Source organism: Hippopotamus amphibius, chromosome 2, assembly GCF_030028045.1.
Source record: "Hippopotamus amphibius kiboko isolate mHipAmp2 chromosome 2, mHipAmp2.hap2, whole genome shotgun sequence".
In the NCBI taxonomy this organism is placed as follows: Eukaryota; Metazoa; Chordata; class Mammalia; order Artiodactyla; family Hippopotamidae; genus Hippopotamus; species Hippopotamus amphibius.
In genome coordinates this window covers 172576253-172588239 of record NC_080187.1, presented here as the reverse complement: position 1 = coordinate 172588239, position 11987 = coordinate 172576253, and the positions used below count along the sequence as shown (strand labels likewise).

General features: G+C 54.0%; 1 protein-coding gene across 1 annotated transcript; it reads right to left on the bottom strand.

Moving 5' to 3' along the window:
- Positions 1-766: 766 nt before the first annotated feature.
- On the bottom strand, positions 767-11775 carry AJUBA (ajuba LIM protein). Its single transcript, XM_057721181.1, has 8 exons — positions 10381-11775; positions 7665-7766; positions 5953-6020; positions 5789-5851; positions 4955-5085; positions 4819-4870; positions 4054-4122; positions 767-3604 (listed from the first exon to the last, which is right to left on the bottom strand). The coding sequence occupies exons 1-8, from the start codon at positions 11414-11416 to the stop codon at positions 3449-3451; spliced, it is 1677 nt and encodes a 558-aa protein (XP_057577164.1). The 5' UTR covers positions 11417-11775; the 3' UTR covers positions 767-3448.
- Positions 11776-11987: the final 212 nt, after the last annotated feature.

The following is an 11987-nucleotide window of genomic DNA, read 5'->3' as shown; positions in this document are numbered from 1 at the left end:
AGTCTCCCCGTGAGCAGGAAAAAGGGAAACTCTTGAGATGTGGGGTACACTTGGAGCTTGCCAGTGATGCTGTGGGGCCACTGGGGCTGCTCTTATGCCATGGCCTGCCTTCCCTGGGCCCGTCTTCATCAGATATTAGCACTTGTTTTTCCTCAGGAAGGAGAGAGAAAATAGCCCCAGTGGCAAGGACAGAGTCTTGGGGATCCCTCAGAGCTAGGACAGATGAGCACAGACCTAGAAAGGAGTCAGCCAGTCAGTGACAGGGGGAGGCTAAAAACAGAGTAAGAAACAAAGGGTCAAAAAAAGAAAAAAAAAAAACAAAAAAAAACAAAGGGTCAGGACTTCCTTGGTTGCACAGTGGTTAAGAATCTGCCTGCCAGTGCAGGCGACATGGGTTCTATCCCTGGTCTGGGACGATCCCACATGCTGCACAGCAACTAAGCCCATGCACCACAACTACTGAGCCTGCATGCTGCAACTACTGAAGCCCACGTGCCTAGAGCCCATGCTCCCCGCAATGAGATGCCACCGCAACAGAGTAGCCCCTGCTTGCCACAACTAGAGAAAATTCAAGCGCAGCGAGGACCCAATGTAGCCAAAAACAAAAAAAGAGAGAAAAAGGGTCAGAGTGACAAAGTGGACAAGACCCCCAAGAGTAAAAGAACTGAAGGGATGGATGTAAGGTGCACACGCTTGTCTGGATTTCCCAGGCTTGGAGCAGCCTGGTGAGAAATTTTCCCAGTCACAGAGTCTTTGTATTCACTTATTTAATAACAATAGTTCAGAAGAAGCAATCCCAGCTGTAGAACAAGTAATTTCCTTTCAGAGCATTATCCTGCCAAAAAAAGGGGCATTTCCCCCGCTCTGGCACTCCACGGTGTGACTCTGAACTCTTACTCTCACTCAGAGGCCTCCTTTATGCAATTCCCAGGTTAGCTAGCAAAGTCACCTTAGAATCGTCCCTAAATGTGGAATTTCTGTTCTCAAGTCACTTCCAATATGAAACTCTAAGTGGTACAGTATGAAGACTAAGGACCAAAGGTTATCAGATTAATTTGCCTAAAACCAATTCACCTAGAGACAGTCTCAAGTAAGTATTTATCAAATCTGCAGCATTTCAAAAGGATTTAGATTCACTCTTTCAGTTTTTATTGTTGTCATCTCTACACCTTTGGTAGTCAATTGAATATGCCAGGTGCCTGTTTATTTGTTGAGAATATACTGGCCTGGCCTTTCAACAGTAGGAATGTAGTGGACAAAGTCATCAAAATCATATTGAACTCTGTTACATTTTTCAAGGCATCTAATTTGGAAAAGAATATTGGAATAAGAAACACAAAAAATGATGCTCAAAGTGTCTGTACCAACTATATTTATTGCTGGAAAAAACTTAAAAAAAAGAAGTTTGAAAAGTAGGTAACAGAAAAAGATATCCATAAAGGTAGGAAGCAATCTCATCACTTACAAAGTGCTGCAAATTTGATAAATTTATGCTGCTGCTAACTCAGGCGCACTCTTAGATGAAAAGATATAAATCCTTGAGATACCCAAGCATGACAAAAGAGAACAGAACAACTAAATGGCTATAAAAATACCCAAAAGGGAACTCAGCTTTTGGCAAACTGGTCATCAGGTGAACTTTAAGTAAACAAGTTTTCAGTGAATTGGTTTTTAGAGGTTTGGCCAAATGGATCAGGACCGAGTGAAAGTGTTTTGCCTCTCTGGCTCCTGGGACCTTGGAGTTTGGCAGTTGCAGTGGATATAATTCTGGTTTCCTCAGAAGCAGCAGATCTGGAGAGCTGAACTACTACTGATGAACCAAGTGTAAGAGTCACCTGAGAAGAGAAAGAGAGAGTGTGTGTGTGGGTGTGTGTGTGCCCATGTGTGCAAACAAATGTATACAAAGATACAGACTATAATCAGACCTTTAGAAAATACTGGAACCCGCCTGTGTGTGCCTGTTATATGCTGCAGCACAGGTTGCACGCATGGAAAGGCCAGTCACCCCCACCATGGCAAGTGGAGGGCTCTTCCTCCACAATCCATTTGGAATGTCTTGATCTTTGGGTCTCTGGTCCTTGGGGCCCTCCCTAGAGGACTCTTCTGCCAGGCCTGCAGAGTACCTTCCTTGCTTTGGCTGGCCTCAGAGAGGCCCACTGGCCACAGGAATTTGTCAATGGTGGTAACGGCAGCAGTAGTAACTGCATCTCAGATATATTGGGTTGGCCAAAGTTCATTTGGTGTTTTCCATAAGATGGCTCTAGTAGCACTTAGCTGTCTTTAACTTCATTTGAAATAAGTTTGTTAGATTGTATTGTGACAGCTGTCACATCAGAGTGCATTTAAAAAAAAACATCAAAATTGGTGAATTTTTCTGTATCCATTTTAATATTGAAGATGGAAGAAAAAAAGCAACATTTTCGGCATATTATGCTTTATTATTTCAAGAAATGTAAAAACACAACTGAAATGCAAAAAAAATTGTGCATTGTATGGAGAAGGTGCTGTGACTGATTGACCGTGTCAACAGTGGTTTGCGAAGTTTTGTGCTGGAGATTTCTTGCTGGACGATGCTCCATAGTCAGGTAGATCCGTTGAAGTTGATAGCGATCAAATCAAGACATTAACTGAGGACAATCAACATTATACCACGCAGGAGATAGCCAATATACTCAAAATATCCAAATCAAGCGCTGAAAATCATTTGCACCAGCTTGGTTATGTTAATCGCTTTGATGTTTGGGTCCCACCTAAGTTAAGCGGGGGAAAAAAGCCATCTTGACCATATTTCCGCATGCAGTTCTCTACTGAAATGTAACAAAAACATTCCATTTTTAAAACAAATTGTGACAGGTGATGAAAAGTGGATACTGTACAATAACGTGGAACGGAAGAGATCCTGAGGCAAGTGAAATGAACCACCACCAACCACACCAAAGGCTGATCTTCATCCAAAGAAGGTGATGTTGTGTATATGGTGGGATTGGGAGTCCTCTACTAAGAGTTCCTTCTGGAAAACCAAACGATTAATTCCAACAAGCACTGCTCCCAATTAGACCAACTGAAAGCTGCATTCGATGAAGAGCATCCAGTACTAGTCAACAGAAAACAATCTTCCATCAGGATAATGCAAGACCGCATATTTCTTTGATGACCAGGCAAAAACTGTTACAGCTTGGCTGGGAAGTTCTGACTCGTCCGCCGTATTCACCAGACATTACACCTTTGGATTTCCATTTATTTTAGTCTTTACAAAACTCTCTTAATGGAAAAAATTTCTATTCCCTGTAAAAGGCACCCAGAACAGTTCTTTGCTCAAAAAGATAAAAAGTTTTGGAAAGACAGAATTATGAAGTTGCCTGCAAAATGGCAGAAGGTAGTGGAACAAAAGGATGAATACATTGCTCAATAGAGTTCTCAGTAAAAATGAAAAATATGTCCTTTATTTTTATTTAAAAACTGAAGGAACTTTTTGGCCAACCCAGTAATTGGCAGGGGGCTGTCGGGCATTCAGCCGCTGCATGTGACAGCCGTGGCAGAGCAAGTGCCCGTCCAGAGGGAAGCAGCAGCAGCCTTCTTCATCACTCAGCTGCATCCGGCAGTCCTAGGGAAGAAGGACACCTCGTTTACCTCAGCCCAGGCACCCCGGACATCTTGGGAGTCTACCCTGCTCAGCACTAGACTCCCAATGACTGAGAGAAAGGGGGCGGGGTTGGAGAGGGATGAACTCCTAGAAGAGAAACCTGAGAAAATACTTCAGGTGGACACCAGGTGTCGCTGCTACAGCAGAAATAATGAGAGGCTCCCACTTCCAGCTGTTACCAGGAGTGCCTAGTTTTAGAAGTCTTGCCTGAGGAAGTCAGATTTAGAAAGGACTAAATGACCAAGCCCAGAGAGAGTGGCTGAAGGACAAGAAAGAGACTGGAGATGGGTCAGAGTACCTTAATGGTTTCCCATATCCTATACCTCTCCTATAGATACTGGCAGCTCTAGGACTTCACTCCCCCAGCCCCATTCCAGCTCTCCCTGGGAGCCCGGGTCCCCAACACTTACCTCGCAGTGGTAGCACTCAAAGTGATAATCTCGGTCCATGGATATCACCCTCACAATGTCCTCACAGCCCTGGAATAATGCACACCCCTATGGGCATGAGAGCAGCAAGACAACCCCAACTCTACCCTCCCCCAGCCCCTCCTCCAATGGGAAGATCATACAGAGGCCTCCAGAGCCTCTCTGCCACCATCTGTAGCTTTGAGATGGCCTTTGCAGACCCTATGGGAACTCTGCCCCTCTCCTTCCTTGGTGCCGCCTCCAGGAGCGCACATCCCCTCATGAAGCCTCCCCACTGTCCAGGGGCTCAGGCCTCACAGAGGGAAAGGAAAGGGGCAGGCTGCATAAATAAAGCTAAGCTGGGGACGAGGAGACCCAGTAGGGTCTGGTTCCTCGCAGGCTTTTGCTTCTCTCCCTCGGCACCCACAGTGTAAATCATTTCTGACCCCTTCCTATCTGACCTGAGAATTCTTCCCACCTTTTCCAGCCCCTGCATCTGGGGGCTGGTGACCTTGACTTCAAAGAAAGTCTCCTTTTCTGGACTGGGAGAAAGGAGATGGAGCCTGGGCCCAGAGAGGCTGTCAGACAAGTCCAGGCCCGGATGTTGGGGTCAGGGTGATGACCCAGAGAGCAGAGTCACACGGGAATCTTCGCGGAGTGCATTCCTCAGCACCACCACCTCCCATGGGAGGCCAGGCAGCATGTCCCCAGCCCCTCCCCAGAGGCAGCAGCACTGGCTGCCCTGCAGGAGAACCCAGACATACTGACCTCTGAGGGGAGGATGGGTTGGCCACAGGCCGCACACTTAGGAGCGTAATTTCTGAAAGAGAGAAGACAGAGATGAGCTGAGGTGGGGGAATCCCTGAGCCCAGTTCCACTCCACAACCCCGAGAGCTAAACTCACTTGTGGTAGTCTGTGACACAGTACACCTGGTTGGAGAAGTCCACAGTGAAGGGGATGCCGTCCAGGCACTTGTTGCAAACGATGCATCGGAAGCAGCCTGGGTGATAGGACTTTCCCATTGCCTGGAGGATCTGGCTCGTGGGGCAGAAGGAGAATCAGTCTCTGCTTTCCAGCTACCGAAGACGTTCCCTGCAGCCCCCACTCACCTCATCTGAGCCCCTGCGCTCCTCCTAGCACAATGCTGTGTAATCTGGGAGGACCAAGGAGTCTTAAAAGGGAGGCAGAAACCCTGAAAAAGTCTTAGGGAGCATCCAGGCCCGTGTTTCTCAGTGTTGGCTGCACATCAGGGTCACCCAGGGAGGTTTTTAAGCCCATCAATGCCTGGGTCCCACCCAGAAGTATTCACCACAGTCTGGTGATGACCCAGCACTGGTATTTTCTATACTTCTTCTCAGGTGATCTGCTAGGCTGCCAGGGCTGTGAACCACTGATCCAACCCAGCTCCTTCTTACAGAAAAGAAAACTGAGTTTCAGCTGATCCAAGTCAGAAAGGGGATTAAGACTCAGGACCCCACACTCCTGCCTCAGGCGGAGGGCACGGTTGTGCCTGCAGAGTTAGGGAGTTAGAAATCACAGAAGCCTGGGGGTGGCAGGCTGAGGAGTCCGGACTTGATCCCAGAGGCAAAGAGAAGCCACTGTTAACAGTCGTTCTGGGGAAGAATGGGATGCAAGTAGTTGCTGATAGGTTTCTTCTCCCCACGTTTTCTCAGTATCCATTTAGCTCCTAACTCCACCCCTCAGCACCTCAGCCTCAGCTGAAGACACTCTGCTTACCTTCTCCAAAATCAAGTGACCACAAACACAGCATTTCTCAGCTGCCTCCTGAAACCCTGAAAACTAGGAAGAGAAGACCAAGGGAGGATGTTACAGGCCTGATGGGTGGGCCACACAGAAAATGGGTGGGAGCTAATTCCAGGCCCAGGGGACCCCTCACTCACCAGATAATCTTCCTCACAGTACACAGAGCCGTTGACGCTGTAGAAAGCCTTGCAGCGCAAAGTTCGTCCTAGAAGCAGCAGAGAAGGGGCTGGAGCCTCTCCCAGGGTCCAGGCACAGGGCGTCCCCGCCCCAGGGTCACTGCTCTGTTTCACGATGCACTTAAATCTGGACTTAGTGCTTGTCCTCCTAACTACTGTCTGTCTCATTTCCCCACACAAATACCCCATCTGATGCAACTCCAATTTGCTTTGGTCTCATTCCTGCCAATTCCCCACTCCTTTGCTCACTGCTCCTCCAACTCCTGTCTCCTCAACGGTTTTCTATGACCCTGCTTTAAATGAGTGCCTTCTTCCCCAGTGCCTGTGCTTGCTCGGGGAGCCACCTGGGAAAGCAAAGCCAGCTACAGGCTGGGGGACAAGGTCAAGGGGCTCTGAACATGGTGCCAAACAACGTGCTCAGAGACAACCACACCGTCAAGGACTTTGCCCCCTGGGACCTTTCAACCCAGCAGCCTCTGCACAGCTCTCCTGCTCTCCGAGCCCTGTCTGTCTCCCAGGGATAGGCTCCACGGAGGTCACGACATACTGGCACTACTGCTGGGGACAAAGTGCTCTGTTTAGGAGCAAAGTCAGTCCCCTTTCCTGCTGCACTAGGCTGCTTCCCCAAGCTTAGAGGGAACCAGAGTCTCCGGGGTCAGAAGCAGCCCGGGATCTTCTGCAAGCAGACAAGGCAGGACCGTTCCCGTGAAACCAACACCCAGGAACTGCTCCAGGGTGTCTAAGTTATCAGGGATGGGGAGGAATGAGACAAGGGCGGAGAATGGGCAGGTTTCCCACCTCTGCCCTCTTCTCAACAAAATCTTCACTTCCAGCTCTGCCCAGCGGTTTAGAAAAGTTGACTTAGAAACTCGTGAGACACAAGGGAGTAGAGAGAGGAAAAGAGACGTTCCCAGAAGAGGCTCTATAAACAGAAGGACAACAGACAGTTGAACCTAAAGGGAGCCAGGCAGAGGCTGGGAGTGGCGGGGGAAGAAAAGCTGAGTGCTGGAGTCAGACAGGCAGAGATAGGAGATTAAAGGTTCAGCAAAGGAATCAGAGTGGGTAAGCAGGGAGGGCGGGTAATGAGGGAGGTGAGGGAGAGGCTGGGGAGTTGAGGCCGCTGGGAGCACCCCCCCTCCAGGCGGGCCTCCTGAGCTAACAGCAGCGGGCATTCCTGGAGCGTGATGTCATCAGCTTGGCATGGCCTGGTGGCCTGCACTCCAGCGAGGTGGCTGAACTCTGACCAGCCAAGAGAAAACCCCCCTCTCTACCCACCCCCCCCACAGCTCCCCACTCCCCCGGCCCACCCCACCCTTCCCACATTCCAGTCTTTCACTGTCGCCCCAGGCAACTCGGCTGCCCAAGACCAAGCCCCACCGAGGAGAGGCCAGAGGGCTAGGAGGGAGTCCAAGCTGGGCAGGCAGGAAGGCAGAAGAAAGAGGGAGGGATAGAGCGGAGGAAGGAGGCTGAACAGGGAGGGAGGTGCTGACTCCAGCAAGCTGACCCAAACATGGGAGCGGGAGACCCAGGTAGAGCACAGGGAAGGGAAGCAAGAGAGAAGGTGGGGGCCAGACCAGCAAATGGAGAGGCACAAGCCCTGTTTTCCGTGGGCACTTGTGAGTGTGTACGTGTGGGCAGTGCTTGAGGCCAGAAGGTCTGGGGGCTGCACTCACCACAGGAGCAGCAGACAAAGCACTGGGTGTGGTAGAGGCTGTCCAGGGCCTGGCAGGCGTTGCTCTGCCCATAGATGCCTTTGTTGCACTTGATACAGGTGCCTGAGAGGAGAGAAGAGGTTGTCAGCATCCTACCCCACTCCCCTAGCTCAAAACCAGGGCTTCCCCCATCCTTCCTGATGGCAGAGGACCACCAGTCACAGCCTCCTTTTGATGCGCTCCCTTTGGGAAGAGAGAGTAAATGGGATGTAGCAAGGTTTTGGCTGGGCAGGCTTATTCTTGTTTACTGATTAATCAACAGACATTTTCTGAACATCTATTTAGTGCCTAGCAAAAACATTGTGCCCAATGCTGTGGAAAAGTGGAGAAAGTCAAAGACATGGTCCCTGGACTTCAGATGCTTGGCAATGAACTGCTATTCAGCTACAGAATGACCTCTGCTCTGTACCTCTAGGCTTCCAAAGGTGAAAAGAAGGATCTGGCTCAGCAGAGGGCCCTGTGCAGAAGGGACCATGTGAGTCTGATTCTTCTAGGGAGGTGGCGCTGAGAATGCACGGTGTGTTCCAAGGATTGAGGGTTGCAGAGGAAGCAGGGGAAGGGTGGCAGAACCCCTAATGTCTCCCTGTCATCTTCTATCACAGGAGAAACAGAGCTGAACTGCTCTTTCGCGACATCTCCCCTAAAATACATAATGCCGGGCTCTGGCACCCGCCTTTCCTGGGTGTGTTCTTCCCTCCTTCCACTCCCCAATTCCAGGCCAATGAGTGAGGGCTAGGGCCTGTCTTTGGGGAGCAGATCCCAACGGGCCCGCCTCACCCCGCCCCACCTCTCCCCCTCGGCACACTGCCACACTCCTTGCCTGTTGGGGCCCATCCAGTCTTTGCCCAGGGGCTTGGGAGCCCGTGTAGCAGCTGCAGCGACTGATGGGCCCAGGCCTGTCCTGCTCCCACCCTCTGGCAGCTGGGCAAGGCTGTAGCCAAGGAAGAGGGCCCCTACTAGGGGCAGGAGTAGGAGGGTACAGTCAGGCTGGGGGTTCTGTCAGAGGAGGTAACCTGACCCCTAGGGTTAACCCCCCCACATACACACAGGGGTCAAAATGTGGCTTCCCCAGGGGAGGGGAGCTCTGTCCCAAGATTGCCATGCCAGGGGGCCCTGTCAGAGCCATTTCTTTGGGACGCCTTGGACATTATTGGAAGATGGGTGCCAGCTGCTCAGGCACGTCTGCCTCACCTCCTCTAACCCAGCCTATCCACACCTAGGTTCTTCCAGCCATTTTACTGCACTCTCTCCCAGCTCTTTTCTTCCTTCTGGTTCTGATGGCTTAGCAGAAGAGACTTCTCTCCACCCATCTTTCTTGCCGGCCTCAAAAGGAAACTGCTAAAAGGATCCTGTCACTTAGTCTCCCTTGACCAAAGCATCATCTGCTCTGGGTTTTCCTCTCTCTGGTGGGGGCGGGGTGAGAGGGAAATGGGTGGGGGAGGTTGGAGCTCAACTAGCCTGCAGCCCTGCTACCTCTGAACCTCCTTCCCAACCTTCCTTCCCTGGCTGGGTTCCTCTCCCTATTTACATTTCTAGCCAAAGAGTTCTAGAGCATGGGATCCGGGGCAGGAACATGGATGGTGAGAGAGGTGAGAAGATGCTGGGAACACTGAAGAGGCCCACAGCCCTAGGGGTGAGCCCTCCACTTCTTTCTGTACTTCCTATCACAGTCAGATTAGCATTTTTTTATATCGTGAAGTGGTGCCTGTAGGTCTAAAAGATCGTTCAGGACCGCAATATCACCCCTCCCCCATAACTGGGACATATAATCAATTAATACTTCTTGAAGTTAACTGCGTCCGGGAGAGAGGCAGCGACCAGGTTTCTTTAGCAGCAGGAAGTAAGGGGCTACTTCGTGCCTGAATTCTGAGCAGGTTACGGCCAGAACTGAAGACCAGGTTATTTCTGGCACCTAGACACGGTCATCATCCATTCAGGGGTGATGCTGTCCGGGTGGTCAAGGCTTCTGCCGTGACTTCCGGAGGATGCGGAAAATAGAAGCTGACACCACCGGGTCTCGGCTTAAATGCCCACGCATGCACCGACCAGCAGGACTGGGGCCAGACAGCAGTAGGGTCCCTGCTTTCCGTCCCAGGGCTTTCTTCTTCCCCCCAGGCTCCATTTCCCCGACCGCGGCCACAGCTCCGCGCGTGTTAGGAAGCAGCTCCCCCACCCCCTGCACCCCACCTCGGCCCAGCGCCGTGCGGCCGGCCCCGCCCGCAGGCACCTGGAGCGCCCGGGCAGGAGCCGGCACGCACGCGGCCCGCCCGCCCCGCCCCCCCACCCGCGCATTCCCCAAATTCCTGCGGGCGGAGCCTGGGCCCGGGTGGGGGCGCGGCGCGCAGGAGCCTGCAGGGGCACAGCCGCCGAGGGGGGAGCAGGATGGGGGATGCGCTCACTGCCCCACTTGGTCCCCCTTAACAAGGCCTCCTACCGCGAAAAGCTCAGGCTCTAAAGCTTGAGGAGTTGGGATTCACGAGATCATCACGGGGGTTGAATGTAGCAGGAATAAGGTGCCAGTGGTCCATTTGGAACCCAGTGGGAAGGGGAAACTCCTCTTGCCCCTTTCCTAGCCCAGCGTCTCTGCCTCCGACTTCCCAGCGCCCGCCGTCGGGGCAGTGGGGAACCGAATGCGGTGACGGGTTTCTTCCCATCCCTAACCACTTCTCTCACTCACCAAAGTAGTCCTCTCTGGACTCCGGCTCCCGCATCCGGGCCCGGGCGGCCTCTGGAACGAACGCACCCGGCGGCTCCTCGAGACCCGGCGGCTCAATCCCCGAGGGTTCCCCGCGGGCGCCGGCTTCTCGCCCACCTGTGCCCACCGTCAGGCGCAGCAACGCTGTTAGTTCATCTTGGTATCGGGCGCCCGCGGCGCAGTCCCCGTAGCCAGTCACCGAGTGTCGTCCGGGTTGCGCCCCTCGTCTCTCCAAGGGCCCTGCCGCTCCCCCTCCGGCCCCGGCTAGAGCTCCCGGGCTGCCCAGGGCCGGGGGATACGAGTGGCGGCTTTCCTGGCAGCCGAACCCCGCGGGCCGGTGAGCGCACAGTCGGTCCAGGGCAGCGTGGAGCTCGGGGTAGGCGGACGGCACCCCTCCAGAGGAATAGCCCGCCGGAACCCCGGCCAGGGGTGGGCCAAACAGGCATGGCCCGGCGGGCAGAGGGCTGCCGTGGCGCTGGTCGTAGCCCATGCTGATGCCGCTGGTACGGTTGCTGCAGGGTCGGCTGCCTCCGGCTCCACCAGCCCCCGCCCCGTCCAGCAGCAGACTGCCCCGAGGGCTGGACGGCTTGCTCGCGTCGCTGGCCGAGCTACTGGCGAAACTGGAGCGGGGGCTTAGGGCTGGGGCCGTGGTCTCCAGCCGAAAGTCGGGGGGCAATGACTGAGGTAGCGGCAAGGCCCGGGGAGGAGGCGGCCCCCCGGGAAAAGAGCCTTCGTAGCGCGGCGCCTCAAAGGAGCCGCGCGGGTTCCGCTCAGCGTCCAGGGGGCTTTGCTCCCGGGCTGGCTCCAACGGCTCATCCCCAGGTCCCCCAGTAGCCCCACGGGGCCCTGATTTCCTAGGTCCCCCCAACCCACTCAGGCGCCCCTTGCCCGGCCCGGGGGTCCCATCAGACCCAGACCGGCTAGATTCACCCTTTCTGCGGCCGAACTTGGCGCTGCCGGAGTCCGAGAGTCTTAACTTCTCCAGCAGGCGACTGGCTTTCTCCCCTAACCGCTCCATGCCCTCGGGCCTGGGGCCTCCGGCCCCCTCCCCGCCCGGCACCCTGCAGCGTCTCTGCGGCCGCTTCTCTTTCCCCGCGGCCGCACTCCGGTTCCCCAGGGGCACAGGATAGGCACAGGGGTTTAGCGGGCGGCCCGGATGCCCGGCGCCAAGAATCCCGCAGCATCCCCCAGCGAGAGGGGTTGCGTCCCCCCGCGCATCAGGGGTTAAGCGGGGCTAGAAGGGCCTACGGCCGCGGCTGTCCGGTCCGCAGGTCTGTCTGTTCACGCGTCGACTCGCCCGGCAGTCCCACTCTCCCAGGCCCCCGCCCCCCTCGCTCACACACTCAGCACGGACCCAACTTCTCTCCCAAACTTTTGTCTGCCTGGCCGGATCTACTTTCCTGGAGGGGCGGAGCGCCGTGTGCGAGAGGAAGGGGGTGTCGGCGCAGGAATCTGGTGCGCTGGTAAGGGGAGGGTGCGGTGCTGGTGCTAAGTGTCCTGGAGCTGGAGATCTGCCCACTGGAGGCGAAAGGAGGGCTAGGGGCAGTTTGGGCAGTTGCTACTACGTCACTCAAGAATTGGGATGTGAA